The 17136-nt window shown below is 43.2% G+C and overlaps 1 protein-coding gene across 1 annotated transcript; it reads right to left on the reverse strand.

The window, feature by feature from the left end:
* Positions 1 to 1783: 1783 nt before the first annotated feature.
* On the reverse strand, positions 1784 to 4081 carry LOC116137361 (pentatricopeptide repeat-containing protein At1g20230-like). Its single transcript, XM_031423043.1, is given in 5 exon segments — positions 1784 to 1908; positions 1911 to 2320; positions 2322 to 3457; positions 3459 to 3536; positions 3539 to 4081. Coding segments are annotated over 5 exon segments (2292 nt in total).
* Positions 4082 to 17136: the final 13055 nt, after the last annotated feature.

The following is a 17136-nucleotide window of genomic DNA, read 5'->3' on the forward strand; positions in this document are numbered from 1 at the left end:
TAGACTCCAAGGATTTGTAAGGATATTTTAATGTGGCTGGAAGGGTATATCAGTCATTTGACAAAAGTAAAGTTATTTTAATTACTTAAGAAAACTTTAAAAGTCTGTAGTTTTAAACTACTGAAAATCTCTGGTATTTTTAAGTTTTAACATGGTTTTTTTATTAATTTTTTAAGAATAATACTACACATACATCATTTTTATACAATATTTTTTATACAATATTATGTGACAAAATATGATTGAGTGAAAGTTTAATTTTAACTTTAAATTAATCAATCATATCTTGCCACATAATATTGTATGGAAAATATTGTATGAAAATAATGTATGTGCAATATTATTCATTTTTTAAAGTTTTTTTTCTTATCATTAATAGATACAAAACATTGATTTTTTTAAGAGTTAAATCAATAACTTTTAAATTACTGGATTACTAATAAAACTAAAAAACCCTCTAATTCTCAATTAAACCTATTAAAAATAAAGAGGGTAAAAAACGCTTCCAACCCTCGCATCATATAAAGTTATAGATTACTTGTGTTTGATAAAGGGCTAAAATTCTATGAGAATAGTCTAGCAAAATCTAGCTGCCTCACACTAAAGAAGCTTTTAGATTTCTAGTTACAGAGAAGAATAATTGCAAACAAGCAACTAAATCAACATAGTCAGCAAAGGCCTGTGAATTAGCATAATCCATAATTGTTCTAACTCTAACAAAAATATTATCAGCCTGCAAAATCTAACAATTAACAAATGATGTGACCAGTCTCTAAACATAAGTAGTCAATTAGATTGAACGTAAATACATTATAGGTGCCAGTTCCCCAAATTAGCTCAAAATCTGGAGGGGTTTGGCACGGGCAAAAGGTATAGTTTCTCCTATGTGTCAATGCATGAACTTACAAATATAAAATAATACCACATACTGAAAATAAGAAGTTAATGCAAGAAATTTAGCCTAATCATCTACCCAAGACCAAAGCATGGAGGCAAAGCCTCTCTATTTCAGAGACCAGCTTCAACATTTTTCCATGACAGAAAGGTGAAGTTCTGGCCTGAAGCAGAGACATATCTGCATGGATCTATGACAGAAATTTCAAACCAGATACTAAAAGTACAAACAATACAAGAGTTGAAACTTTTATAATGGAATAACAGCAGTATGATTTAAAAGACTGTAACAATTATAACAGAGGGAACCAAGTTCATGGCACCATTTGTCTAGCAAGTTCAACTCAGCTCGAACTGCGGAACTGCACAAAAGAATTTCTAAATAGACTACAAAGAAAACTAAAGTGTCCTACAGGAATCTCTTTTTCTTTTTGTCCTGTATTTTTAAGTATCAAACATACTTGTCTACTCTACCTAAAGCCTTGAAGATTATAGTGTTTATACTATTGTAGTATAATTTTGGAAGAGCCAAGCCCTCCTCATAAGGCAGAACATTTTTTGTTTAATTAAAAAGCTTCATTGTTATCTTTTTTAAAGGAAAAGAAAAAAAAAAAAAAAAAAAATCTATGCTAGGCAAAGTATTGGCTGATGAACAAAGTGATACAGTAACATAAATTCCATGTAACTGATACTACTCGTCATAATTGGGAAAACAGGCTAATTAATTTATATACTATACAGTACCAATGACTGCGTCCAGTTTCTGTTCTCCACTCCACCAATACAGAAGCACCCCAAGCAAAGAAATTTAGTTCCACAAATTCACTTCCTCTTTTTCAAGAGTGAATGAGTGATGCTAAATTTCTGAGTCAGCCATAACATTTTTCCATCAATAATCCCCACAAGAACAAACTCCCTCTTTAAAATGATGGAACCTATTAGTGTCTCTGACAAATATATCTCTCCTTTCAAAACTGGATATAAATTTTATAACAGCATGACAATCAAAGCAATTCTTGGGTTCTTAATCACTTGAAGAGGAGCTCCTGGTGGAGTATTAAGGAGTCCAAGCACTACAGCCAACTTCTCACAGTGCCCACACAAGATCTGCTCCTTATCCTGCTCCTCCACATCTTGCAGCACAAAGTCAGTATGTGGAAAGTAACCTGACTTCTTCATCTCCATGTTTAATTTATTTAACTTCTCCATGATTTGGGCCATTTGAGGATGTGATTCATCTCCGGTAAGAAGCAAGTGCACTTTATTTTTGACCTCAATCCAACTACAGCAAGGGCTCTTCCTCAAACCCATAGCTTTCATCATATCTCTCACTGCATCAACCTCAGTCCACATGCCTTCAGAAGCATATATATAGGACAGAAGCATGTAGTTCCCAGAATTTGTAGGTTCCACCTCAAAGAGGTTTAGCAGCAGCCTCACCTACACTCACATTACTGTGAACTCTACAAGAACCAAGCAAAGCTCCCCAAACACAAGTGTCTGGCTCGAAAGGCATTCGCTCAATCATATTATATGCCTCTTCTAGCCTCCCAACACGACCTAGAAGGGTTACCATGCAAGCATAATGCTCCAACCTTGCTTCAATACCATTCTCTTTACACATGCTATCAAAAAATTTGCAGCCTTCATCAGCTACGCCAGCCTGGCTGCAGGCAGATAATACACAAATGAAGCTAATAAAACAAGGCTTTTGTCCACTCCTTTGCATCAAATGAAAAATCTCTATAGCTTCTTTAGCCTTTCCATGCATAGCATATCTACCCATTATAGCGTTCCAACAACCCAAGTTTTTGGATGACATCATATCAAAACAAAGTCGTGACATTTGAATCCTTCCACACTTTGCATACATATCAATTAGTGCCCCAGACACGTAAATACCATCATTTATTCCTCTTCTGATAGAAAAGCAATGGGCCGCCATCCCGTGCATCAATGCTGCAATACTTCCACAGGCTGATAGCAAGCAAGGTATTGTAACATGATCTGGCTTGAACCCTGCTGTCTGCATCTCTCTAAAAAGTTCCAATGCTTCAATACCTTTCCCATTTTGTGAGCAACCAGCAATCATTGACGTCCAAGACACAACATTTTGTTCCACTCCTTGGCTCTGCAATTGCCTAAAGACCTCCAATGCATTGTCAACAAGACCATTCCTACAGAGACCCGTTACAAAAGCACTGCAAGCACCGACATCCAAATTTTCCATCTCATGAAACACTTTGGACATATTCCATGAACACGCACACTTTCCGTACATATCAATAAGTGAAGTACTGATGCAATTGTTCTCTAATAAACCCTCCTTAATCACAAAACCATGAATTTGAATCCCAAGTTTGGGATTCTCCAAGTCGCCTACAGTGGAAAGAACAGTAGAAACACTATGCTCCTCAGGCGTAAATCCTTCAAAATGCATCCTTTGAAACAAAAGAACCGCCTCATCATAATGTCCACTATGATTAAACCCTGCAATCATACCATTCCAAGACAACACATTGAGTTCCACTCTTAAACGACCCATCTCGTTAAAGAGTTTTTTTCACTACATCCAGGCACCCTTGTCGCGCGTAACCCGCAAGCAGAGCACTAAAAGTTTTCACATCCGGTAGGGCTAATCTCTATCAAACACTTTGTGAGCGTCCCCAATCTTCTGAAATTTAATGTACACATGAATCAAAGAAGACTGAACAAACGAATCTAAATTAAACCCGTGTACAAACACCATTGCATGAACTTGTTTTCCAGTTTCCAGTGACAACAATCCAGTGCAAGCCTTTAGAATATTAGGCAACAAGAAAGTATTAGGTGCCAGACCGTGAGAGAGCATTTGAGCGAATACACGGAGTGATTGAGTAAAAAGATTTTGTTTCGAATAGGCGTAGATAAGAGTAGAGTAAGAAAAGGTTGTCGGCTCAAGAGTAGAAGAAAGGATTTGGTTTGCGTCATCGAAGTGTTGGTGATTTGCATATTGAGACAGAAGCTTTGTTGCGAGATACGTGTCATTAGAGACGCCGGTTTTGAGAATCTGAGCATGCGCTTGCTTTGTCTGTGATAGAGATGATTCGAGTGAGTTGAGGGTATGAAAGATTGAATGGCTTCGAAGAGAGGAAGAGCTTGTTTCGTCAAGTTCATCATACGTTACAGCCTCATTTTTCAAGCGCATATTAACATTATATCAGAGGCTTCTCATTTGTAATTTGCTCACGCAGCGGTAAGTTAAGGTTGCCTCAAAACTCAAAAGGCAAGAAAATACCAAACGGTCCCGTACAATTAAATAAATTAAAGCCAAAAATAATGATGATGCGGTTTATTTATTTTTAACTATAACCTTCTTTTTCGCCGCCATTTCAGCAAAGAATTTTTTTTTTTTTAAAAAAAGAGAGAGCGAAAAATAATAGAAAGTAAATCGCGCAATTTTAATTGGGAAGTAATTTTTAGTTCCTATCCAAATTATCAGTCTTCTTTATTTAAACAAAAAAAAAAAAAAAAAAAACAAAAATTACCCTCTTCAGTTTAGTAAAAAAAATTCATCTAACAAACAAATATTTGAAACAAAACAAGAAGTTTCAATAAATATGAAAATTATTTTTGATTATTTGGAGTAAATAATTACTTAAAAAAATGTTTTCTTTTTCCTATTTTTCCACATATTTGTCCCCGAGTTATAATTAATTAATAAAGTTCACTTCATCAACTAGTTAGCACTTAAATGAGTCTCAGCAAATAATTCACCAACAAAGATCTTGATACAGTCAAGGTTGGTATTCATCTCACCGAAAAATTCTTTAGTCAGATTGAGTAATGCTGAAGCAAGTGTCCCCTTCTTGTGCACCAGCGCAGCTAATGAGATGCATTCCGGGGTTGACCCAACTACAGGCGCCATAACAGAATATAAACACAAACAGAGCAATTGTAAATTGTCGGTTACTACTGGCAACGTTCTTGGAATCAGAGAGTTTTAATAACTTTTTCATCAGTCCTATTTTTTTCAGGCATAACAGAAGTCTCTTAGTTTTTAAGGTTTGAGAATCGAACCTTGGAAACTATATATTATACCTTGACTTGATGCATTTGAAGATACTGGTTGACCCGACCTGGATGCAAAGAGGTCGAAAAAACATTTCCATGCATGAGACCTGAAATGGCCTTTACTTTAAGGGTCAACAACCTGTATTAGACCATATCTAGTGCCACGACGATAACTTTGATCTTCATCCGAGGTTCACGACTTGATTGCACTCAACGGAATTTTTTGCTGAAGGCAGGAGATCGTGTTGCTTCGCAACCGATATACATCCAAGTCGAAGAGTCACGTCACCTCGCGGCTGATACAAGACAAGATCGAGGAGCCACGTCGCTTCGCGACGAGGCACGAGCCGAAGAGTGTTGTGCGTAACGACCTCTCCAGATGTTATCCGTTGTACTTTTGTAGCAGATATATTTAATGTAATACCTTTTGCTCTGACAGACTTGTCCTATGCGCAATAAGTGCCAACTATGCGTATTAAATGTGAGCCATGCTGAAACAACATTCCCTATCAGAGCGATAAATGCGGACGTGGGCGTATTTAATGTGGAGGAGGGAGAACGTGCCATTGCTTGAGTGTTTCAACGGAAAAGAACGACGATTTGGTTTCTCAAAGTGTGACGGTCACTCTTCTTCGCTGATCTGTGACACATGGTCGTGATCAACGGTGAGATACGTTTTCCGCCCAAACGTCGTTTGACTTCGAGAAACCGAAGTGCCATTTCCTTCACTATAAAACCCCAAGTTCACTTTAGGCAATGTCACAATATTCATCTTCTCAGAGAGAGCAAGAGATTTTCGTGAGCCTTGGTTCTTTGTCTTATCGGATTGGTGCATGCTTGATATCCAGAGCAGGAGGACTAATCTTTTCATTTCAAGAGGTAAAGATGATCCTTCTGCCACTTTTTATCATTTTTTATTGCTTCCAATAGTTGTCGGACGATGACAGTCTGCCAGTAGTTGATCGGAGATGAAATATTCTCTTTGAGATTGAGCCATTGATGATGGCTCTAAAAGTATTCTATTAGGGTTTTTCTAGGGTTTAAGAGAGGAAGTATTTACTTTTCCCTCCACGTCATTGTATGAAACAGTGTACAAAGACTGAGTGATTCCCAGCATGTCACTTTTCTTTTTAGACCGGAGAAGAATGGACTTCCCAACAACCAAGACTGAGGAGGGTCCCCCTCAAGAGATCCTGTCGATAATTACTGTCGATAAGATCCAGAAGGTGGTAGACTAATACACTCTCAGCGTGGAGGTCTTCCGAGATAGGACACACACATCTCGGAGTCCGCTACGAGAAATGGCTGCGATCTCCGAGAACATATTCAAGAGTGGAGGGCCGAGAAAACATTTCCACGCAGGCGACCTGAAATGGCCTTTACTTTAAGGGTCAGTGACCTGTATTAGACCATATCTAGTGCCACGACGATGACTTTGATCTTCATTCGAGGTTCACGACTTGATTGCACTCAGCGAAATTTTTTGCTGAAGGTAGGAGATCGTGTTGCTTCGTAACCAATATACATCCAAGTTGAAGAGTCACATCACCTCGCGATTGATACTAGACAAGATCGAGGAGCCACGTCGCTTCGCGAAGAGACACGAGACACGAGACACGAGACACGAGCCAAAGAGTGTTGTGCGTAACGACCTCTCCAGATGTTATCCGTTGTACTTTTGCAGCAGATATATTTAATGTAGTACCCTTTGCTCTGACAGACGTGTCCTATGCGTAATAAGTGCCAGCCATACGCATTAAATGCGAGCAATGCTGAAACGACATTTTCTATCAGAACAATAAATATGGACGTGGGCGTATTTAATGTGGAGGAGGGAGAACATGTCGTTGCTTGAGTGTTTCAATGGAAAAGAACAACGATTTGGTTTCTCAAAGCGTGACGGTCACTCTTCTTCGCTAATCTGTGACACGTGGTCGCGATAAACGGTGAGATGCGTTTTCCGCCCAAATGTCGTTTGACTTCGAGAAACCAAAGCGCCATTTCCTTACTATAAAACCCCAAGTTCACTTTAGGCAATGTCACAATATTCATCTTCTCAGAGAGAGCAAGAGATTTTCGTGAGCCTTGGTTCTTTGTCTTATCAGATTGGTGCACGCTTGATATCCAGAGCAAGAGGACTAATCTTATAATTTCAAGAGGTGAAGATGATCCTTCTGCCACTTTTTATCATTTTTTATTGCTTCCAATAGTTGTCGGACGATGACAGTCTGCCAGTAGTTGATCGGAGATGAAATATTCTCTTTGGGATTGAGCCATTGATGGTGGCTCTAAAAGTATTATGTTAGGGTTTTTCTAGGGTTTAAGGGAGGAAGTATTTACTTTTTCCTCCACGTCATTGTACAAAACAATGTACGAAGACTGAGTGATTCCTTGCATGTCGCTTTTCTTTTCAGACCGCAGAAGAATGGACTCCCCAACGATCAGGACTGAGGAGGGTCCCCCTCAAGAGATCCTGTCGATAATTACTGCCGATGAGATCCAAAAGGTGGTAGACCAATATGCTCTCAGCGTGGAGGTCTTCCGAGATATGACACACACAGCTCGGAGTCCGCCACGAGGAATGGCTGCCATCTCTGAGAACATATTCAAGATTGGAGGGTTAATCTCTTTTCATCCTTTTGTTAGGTCGGTCCTCGATCATTTCGGGATCACACCATTGCAACTCACGCCGAACGCGTACATGATAGCTGTGGCTATGTACATTGCGTGCGACGAGAACGGATTGAGCGAGCTAACCGCCCTAGAGCTCGATTGCTCGTACATTCTGAAAAAGAGTAAGGACAAGGATTCTTACTATCTTTCTAAGCGACCTACCATTGAAGGGGAATACATAGTTACCCGAGCAACGTAGGGACATACGAGATGAAATTCTTTCTCTTCAGTCATGATGGCATTTGCCATTTTTAGGAGCCAAGTAGGTTCTCCTTTCTTGTGAGTTTGCGAACTTATTTTTGTTCTTCGCTAACGAGCTCTTTGTTTCCTTGCAGTTAACAAAACGACCAGGTTAGAGCTCCTCGAGGAACCAAACAGGATCGCTACCTTCGGCTTTCTGCTCGAAGAGAGTCGTGACGCAAGATTGCTCGTGACAACCGCAAATTTGCGGAAGTATGGTTTCTTCAACTCAGAAGCGACCCTAGAGACCACACCGAGTAAGCTTCTTAACCTTAGCCTTTTTGATTTCGCATGCAGCGAACTGTTTTGCTAACGACGTTCGCATGGAGCAACCATGCCTCCCAAGGTGTCCAGATCGCCACGACCGAGGCAGTTCACCTTCCCCAGAGTAGGCACCACCGGACAGACTGGAGCTGCTTTTAGCGGTCCCCCCGTCAGAGGGACTTCGGCAAGTGTCTCGGTATGACATGCTGGGGTTCCTTAGCCTTCGACTGTTCGCTCGAAGCAAAAGACCATGGCCCAAAAGTCCAAGAAGCGAAAGCAACTTCAGAATGAAGAGTCAGAGTTCGAGCCCAAGGGCTTACAAGACAGAGCGAGGTCGCGGACCTTGGGAGAAGACCGGGCAAGGAACTGGCTGGCGGTATGACTCGTGCTGGAGGCGCGGGTACGAACACTCCTATGCTTGACTCAATGGGACAACCCGATCATCTACAACCGGTGGTTTTTACCTTGCTGGAGTGCGGGCTCGCGAAGACTTTTGAGGAGTTTATGGCTTCCAATCCTGTGGACCTGATGTCCACATCCATTCAGCACCTGAGCAAGGTAGAACGAGTTGTCCTCGGCGAGGACTTTTATTCTTTTCAGTAGCAAGGAAACTAACTTATTACTTTCTTCGTTTGCAAGCTCTGCTCTCCATGCAATTGTCCCTACAAAAGGTCCAACTGGGAGCTGCTGAGGGGATGGTTGCGTTGAGAGAAGAGAACACGCGACTCAAACAGGACTTAAAAGCCGTTGAAGCAAAGAAAGATTTATCCACCTTTCGGCAAACCAGTATCTGAATGAAAGGAATGCTACTCTTCGCACGGTGGACTTTCAGAAGGCCGAGCTAGAGAAGCACAGAGAGGAGATAAAGGAGCTCTAGAGGACAGTGGCCAGAGTCACCAAGGAGGCTGGCGAGAAAGACTAGGAGCTGAAAACAACCTCTGAGCAGGCCTTACGAGCAGAGAGGGAAAGGGGCGACCTATGGGAGACTACTGAGAAGCAAAGGTGGGCGCTTGAGGCCGAACTTAAAGCCAGTCAGGGAAGAGTCACTTTGCTGACTGGAAAGATGCAGCGACAAGAGTTAGAGATCGAGAAGAAGGCTGCTGAATGGGCAATTCAGTCCATCTATGCCCTTCGGCCAAAGAATCCCGAAATGGATATATTCGATCTCCTGGAGGAATACCAGGACATCCTCAGATCCATGGCCCGGCTTGATGATGAGGATGTAGCGGAGGCCGCCTGAGGACCTAACCTGGGGGAGCATTTGTAGTATGTCCCCAAAGAGCCCACAGCCGGTTAGGTGATCGGCGATTAGTCTGGGGACGATGAGGTCGCGCCTCCAAGAATTGGGGATGAAGGTCCATGATTGCTTTTACTTTTGCAGTCCCTATCATTAATGAATAAATACATGTCTTTTTTAATCTTTCATGAGTACTTAAAATTTTCGTACCCTGTTATACATGAGATCGCACTCTAACTGTTTACAATTACATTGGAACAAGTTTATGCGAATAGGATTATACATATGTAAAAATGATTACAAAAGAGCAGAATTATACACTTTATTTATAAAGATTGAGAAAAGTAAAATTTTTACAAGGAGAAATCGGGTTCAGAATTACTGATAATACGGTCGGAGATGTTTAGCATTCCAAGCTCGCGGTACTTCGGAACCATTCAACCTTTTGAGATGGTAAGTCCTCGGTCTTATTACTTTGGCGATGCGGTATGGGCCTTCCCAGTTCAGTCCCAAAACTCCCGCACTTAGTTCCCTAGTACTGAGAATGACATCCTTTAAAATGAAGTCGCCAACTTGGAAGTCTCTTCTTTTGACCTTAGAGTCGAAGAACCTTTTCGCGCGTTGCTGATAGGCTGTTATTCTTAGCTGAGCCTTGCTGCGATGTTCTTCAACTAGATCAAGACTTGCGCACATAAGCGCTTCATTGTCGGCTTCGCTGAACAGGTCCCTTCGAAGTGAATCGATCCCCACCTCCACAGGGATCATCGCTTCGCAGCCATATGATAGCAAAAAAGGGGTTTCTAAAGTAGATGTTCTTAGAGTTGTCCTGTATGCCCACAGGACTTCAGGAAGGTTGTTGGCCCAATTCCCCTTGGCTGCGCCAAGTTTGGCCTTCAGAGTGTGCTTGATGGTTTTGTTGACAGCTTCAACTTGACCATTTGCTTGCGGTCTCGCGACTGAGGCAAATTTTTTATGGATACCCAACTCGTCGCAAAAATGCTTGAATTCCTCGTTGTCGAACTGCTTCCCATTATTAGATATGAGGGTATGAGGAATCCCATAGCGACACACGATGTTCTTGAAGACGAAGTCCTTGAGCTTTTTAGTGGTGATCGCGGCTAATGGTTCTGCTTCGACCCACTTGGTGAAGTAAACTACCACGACCACTGCATACTTTACTCCCCCTTTACTAACTGGCATGGGACCAATGAGATCGATTCCCCACATGGAGAATAGCCAGGGGCTAGTCATGGTTATCAGCTGGTGGGAAAGGGCTCGCGGTATGTTCGCGAATCGCTGGCACTTGTCACACTTTTTGACAAAGTTGTAGGTGTCTTCTTGGATCAGGGGCCAGTAATATCCTTGATGAACAACTTTGTTGGTGAGAGATCGTGTGGCCGTGTGATTACCGCAGATCTCTTCATGTATCTCTCGCATGATGTAGTCTGCTTCTTCGCTGGTTACACATCGGAGAAGGGGGGCGCTAAACCCTTGCCTGTACAGGTGGTCTCCTATAAGTGTGTAAAGCTTTTATTCGCAGGGTCCTTGCTTCAACCTTGTCATTGGGCAAGGTCCCATCTCACAGATAATAAATGATAAGGGTCATCCAAGAAACTGATTCTGCTGTGGCCTGTTCGGTCGAGCTGACATTGGGGGCCTCTATGAACCGAACAGGAATACTTTCCGGTGCATCTGAGTCTAGCGATGAGGGTATCCTTGCCAAGGCATCTACCACAGAATTGCTATCTTTAGGAATCTATGTGATTGTGAAGTGCTTGAATGGCTTGAGCGCAACCTTAGCTTCTTCAGGTAGTTGATCATGTTTTCTTCCTTGGCCTGATATTCCCCCAAAATCTGGTTGACAACCAGCATGGAGTCGCTGTGGACGCTGATCGCGGTTGATCCTATTTCTCTGGCCAACCGCAATCTAGCGAGCAGAGCTTCATACTCAGCCTCATTATTGGTCGCTTTGAACCCAAATCGGAGGATGCCATGAATACAAGTCCCATCGGGACTTAAGAGGAGAAGACCTGCCTCGGCCCTCTTCCTGTTCGAAGATCCGTCGACGTATAGGCTCTAGGTTGACAGATTCTGAATAGTTTCCTGGTTGACTTCGCTGGCTTGTTGCTCAGATTCCTTGGTCGAGTGATATGAGAATTTCAAAATGAAATCAGCAACAACCTGCCTTTTGATGGTTGCTTTTGATCTATATTGTAGATCGAACTGACTTAGTTCCATGGCCCATTTGAGCAGTTTACCCAATGCCTCTGGCTTCTAGAGGACCTGTTTGAGTGGGTAACTTGTCATTACATGGATTATATGAGTGTGGAAGTAAGGTTGCAACTTTCTAGAAGCGATCATCAGGGTATAAGCTAATCGTTCCATTTTTGGATACCGTATCTTGGCATCCAATAGACGCTTGCTCGCGCAATACACTGGCCATTGAACCTTGCTTTCTTCTCGAACTAATGCTGTACTAATCGCGTATTGGGAGATGGAAGATACAGGAGTAGAATTTCTTGTGGGAGAGGCTTGGACAGAAGAGGTGGCTTCCCGAGGTGCTCTTTAATGCTCTAGAATGCCTGTTCGCACTCGGGGGTCCACTCGAACTTCTTATTGGCCTTGAGTATGTTGAAGAATAGCAAGCAGTGATCTGTTGCCCTCCATATGAAGCAACTGAGTGCCGCTATTCGCCCGTTGAGGCTTTGAACCTACTTTCTGTTGGTCAGGCTCTTCATATCGAGGAGAGCTTGGATTTTCTCGGGGTTGATCTCTATTCCCCTCTGGTTAACCATATACCCCAAAAATTTTCCTGAGGAAACTCCGAAGGAACATTTAAGGGGGTTGAGCTTCATTTTGTACTTTCGGAGGATGTCGAACATCTCAGCAAGACTGAAGCGACATGCAACTTGACTAACATGTCATCAACATAGACTTCCATCAACTTCCCGATCTGCAAGGAAAACATTCGGTCAACCAGCCGCTGGTAAGTAGCGCCAGCGTTCTTTAGGCCGAAGGGCATAACTTTGTAGCAATACAACCTTCGATCTGTACCAAAAGAGGTATGTTTTTTGTCCGGCACATACATCGAAATTTGATTGTATCCCGAGTATGCATCCATAAAACTCAGCAACTCGTGCCAGGAAGTGGCATCCACGAGCTGGTCGATCCTTGGTAGGGGAAAACTATCTTTTGGGCATGCTTTGTTGAGGTCGGTGAAGTCAACACAGGTCCATCACTTGCCGTTGGGCTTCTTTACTAGAATTGGGTTGGTAACCCAGCTCGGATAGAGGGCTTCCCAGATGGATCCATTCCGAAGGAGATTGTTTACCTCAAGTTTCAAGGCAACATATCATTCCGGATCCATCGCTCTTCTCTTCTAGCAGACCGATTTGGCCTCACTGTCAATGTTCAGAGCATGGCAAATGACATTCGGGCTGATCCTGACCATGTCGGCATGCATCCATGCGAACACATTGATATTTTCTCTAAGGAAGCTGGTCAGGTCATTGGCGAGTTGGGGGTTGAGATTGCTTCCAATCCTCAACAATCTGCTCGACTCACTCTGGTCGACTGACACTTCAGATAAATCCTCAATTGGCCCATTGGAAGGGCATTCTTGGATGAGAGGATCCATGTTAGCCTCGGTTGGGCCAGGCTGTGGTTCGATCCGGCTGATCGCTATTGCCTGTTTGGGAATGCCACGCAAGATGCCTTTCCCCTTGCATGCCATCTGCACTACCTTTACATAGCAGTCGCGAGATGCGCTCTGAGACCCGCTTACTTCCCCTATCCCCGTTGGGGTGGGGAACTTCATCTTGAGATGGTAGATCGAAGTGACTACTTTGAAGTTCCACAGTAGAGGTCGCCCTAGGATGCCATTGAAAGCGGACGGGCAATCCACTACTAAGAATTCATTTATTTTGTTCATCTCGTCAGAGTCACCCAACGTGACTGGAAGCGAGATCGTTCCTTTGGGGATTAGATGATCCCCTGTAAAACCAACAACGGGATTGAGGCGGGCTTCAGGTCGGCCTCATCCAATTTCATTCTCTTGAAAGCTGGTTGGAACAGGATGTTCACAACACTTCCATTGTCCACCAACATTCTGTGGATGTCGAAGCGCCCTATTTGGGGTGTGATGGCGAGAGCATCATCATGGGGATGATGCAATCGAACTGCGTCTTTTTCGGAGAAGGTGATTTCCTCCTCCTAGCGAACCTTTGGTGGTCGCTGCATCGTGTTCATCACACTGATGGGGTCGTGATGGGTTGTGCAAGCATATCTTTCTTAGGCACCTCGCGAATTTCCTGTGAGGTACGACCCTCTAAAGATTATCCCCATGCTGCAGATACCCTTGCGATCACGACGGCTTTTACTTGGTTCCTCTCGATTTTTCTCCCTTGTGGGAGCAGAATCATCAACATACTTATTGAAATGCCCCTGCTTGATAAGGTCTTCGATTGCTTGCTTGAGAGCTCGACATTCATCGGTGTGATGCCCATTGTCCCTGTGATAACGACATTATTTTTTGCTGTTTCTGGACGAGGAAGGACCTTTCATGGGCTTAGGCTCAGACTCTCCGAGCAGACCGGCCTTTTCTGACTTATAAAGAATGGTCGAAACGGATGCATTCAAAGGGGTATACTGATTCTTGTCACGATCGCGACGAGGAACTAGAGCATAATACTTCTTGGGCTCGAACCTTGGTTTCTTTCCTTTTCGTTGATCGTCATTAGCCCATCTATGATCAACTCTCCTATTTTCCCACCGACCAGGTACACTACCTGAAGTGTCGGGGTCGTGCTGGTGGAGCGCCGCCACAGAGTTCTCAATACGAAGGTATTTCTCCGCAAGGATGTAGAAGCGGGTGAGGGAAATGTCATCCTCTGATTGCAGCTCTTTCCACATATCTGTCTGTGGACGGACTCCCGCGATGATGAGAGTCCGAACAGACTCTTCGGGAGTGTGAGCTACTTTATGGAGCTCCTTGTGGAATCTGTCGATGTAAGACTGAAGGGATTCGTCCCTTTCTTGCCTTATGTTGCTGAGATAGCTTAAAGGCATTGAGAACTTCCTGTTCACTTAGAAGTGTCTCAGGAATTTCAAGCTCATTTGATTCCACGAGCTGATGGATCCCACAGGGAGCGACCTGAACCATCGCTTGGCATATGAAGTTAGAGTTACTGCCAAGCAACGACATTTTGCCATGTCAGAAACTTGGTGAAGTTCCATCAGGTCGTTGAATTCGTACAAATGATCATGCGGATCAGAATTCCCATCGAATGCCTGCATATCGGGCATTCTGAATCTGGATGGGAGAGGGGCAGCTAGTACCGTCGGAGAAAAGGGAGACGCCTCTGCGACCTGCCCTCGCTCATTTTGCTGAGCCTTTAACTGATTCAGAGCTCGTTGTAGCTCCTTAATTTGAGGTAGCAGAGCTACTTGTGGATCGCTTTCCCAACGCGGGTTTGACCTTCGCAGTTACGGTTGAGGAATGACCGTAGGTCAGATTCCTCCTCGCCTCTGCCAGCAGTTCCGACTAGTCTTGACACACATTGGCTAGAGTCATGTGATGACAATGAATGATATGGGGAATCTTCACGACCTCCGTGGTGGTACGAACTGCCCCGCGGAGTGTGGGAACTTCTAGCGCGACAATGATTGGAATCGTCATTTTGGCGGTGATGGGAATCACCCCGCCTTGCACTTTTGTGGGAGTGCTCACGTGATGTGGCACGGGATGGCTCAGGTCGCGACATGTCACTGAGCCTTAACGCCACGGGTATTCTACCCGGGACGCGGTCGGTGTTTGCAGACCCCTCGGAGCCTCTAGGCCGACTGTTTGCCACTTGCTTACCCTTTTTTTCACGCGTTGTAGTGCGTGCGACATGGGCTTTCACATTTTTTCGCGCTTTCACGCGACCTGCAGGCGTTTTTGGCAGTTGCACCGCCCCTTTTGATTCGGGTGGCATGCCCCGACCCAACTGGTCCAGCCTTTGGCTGACCGTTTGGAGAGTATTGTTGAACCTCTCCAGGTAGCTCATGACGGCTGGGTCAAGCCTGAGCTTGAAGGGATATCCTCCAAGGTATTTTGCGGGACTGAGGGCACCTTGGGAGAAGTGTCCTCTTATACCTGGGGGATCTCCCCATCACCATGATTGGTTCGCTCAGATTCGAATCGGCGAGCTATTTGCTATTGTGGGACTGATTAGTCAGAGATTCTTCTGATGAATGACGAATACTAAATCAGACCCTCCTTCTAGCGCCAAACTGTTGATGTTTGATTTTGACACCAACTAAATGCACGTGTGAAATGCTGAGTTGACCCAGAAGACACGCGAATGGGGGGATGAGAATGGCTAAGAGATGGAGAATAGTGTTTAAAGTGGTTCGGATGCTTAAACAAGTGACTCCTACGTCCACTGATATTGTATTAATATACTGAGGTCAGGTCGCGTTCAGCGAGCTGATTTACAAGTGATTACAAAGAGAGAAAATATGTATGCTATTTTAGAGAGAAATTAGCTAATCCCACAAATGGGAGAGGAGCAACCTATTTATAGTGGGATGAGTTGGGGTAATGATTACTGAATCTGTGAGTGGGTCAGATTGCCGTGCAAATTCTTCCTTCCGTCCCGTTATTCACCTGCTCGAGTGATTTACGCGACTTATGCAGAGATTGGACATGTGGAATGCCTCCAACCTTTTATCAGCCTGGCGCGCACCCACTACACTGGCAAGAGCATGCCACTTATGTCAGCATGCGACGTGGCTGCGCCTGGATGGCTGCTGGATTTACCTAAGCTCTGACCACTTACGCTGACAGGGCTCTGCATCAGCCCTACTTTTTCAGGCATAACATATTTTCTTGTTATTTTTAAGCTACCCGTAAGAAAGCATGGCTGGTCACACAACTTAAATTTAATAAAAGCAGTGGATTGTTCCTCAAAGTTTAGGATTAAGAAGGCACAACATTCATGGCTGTTAGGAGAAGTAGAAGAAATAAAGGGGAAAAGTGCTCAACCCTGATTTAAAAAAGATATCTCTACCTTCACCCCAAACATAAGCGATACACCTACACATCAAATAAGACGGACTTCTCAAACTAAATTTTTAAGTTTTTGCAATAAGTTAAAAAAAAAGCAAGTTAAGGTTTAAGGTTTAGTTTGAGATTGCAATAACTTCTCTCTTAATCACCTTTGTTCAAACTTTATAAATAATCAATTTTTGTTATAAGTTTATAGGTGTTTGTTTTGTTTAATTTTTAAATTACTTTTACTTTTACTTTTAGAAAATGATATATGATAAACTTAAAATGACAAAAATAGGTTTCTTCCTTTTAAATATGCTTTTTACTATTAAAAATAATTGTTTAAATACAACTCTTAAAAATTAAAAAATGGCCAGCAAATTCACTGGACGTTAACCGCTGGTGGTGGTCAGACATCGACACGGTGGTGCGTTCGACGACACTGCCTTGTCAATCGACCTACCCAATAGAGCAGTTAAAATGGCCAGATGCTATTGTGTTTCGCTGCAACAAACCGGAAAAGGTTCGACCAAACATTTCTAGCTAGTTGTAGAGAAACGCCGTGGAATCTGGCTATTTTGATTGGTCCATTGGGTAGATTGGCCCATTGTTTTAAAACCCGACTCGGCCTGGCCCGACCAGTTTAATCAAGACCCGGGAGCTTCACTAGGCCAGGTTAACAATTTCTCTATTCACCCAAAACCTTAAAATTTGAGATGATGATCGATGAACAATTAAAGAT

The sequence above is a fragment of the Pistacia vera genome, unplaced genomic scaffold, assembly GCF_008641045.1.
Source record: "Pistacia vera cultivar Batoury unplaced genomic scaffold, PisVer_v2 Contig323, whole genome shotgun sequence".
Taxonomy (NCBI): domain Eukaryota; kingdom Viridiplantae; phylum Streptophyta; class Magnoliopsida; order Sapindales; family Anacardiaceae; genus Pistacia; species Pistacia vera.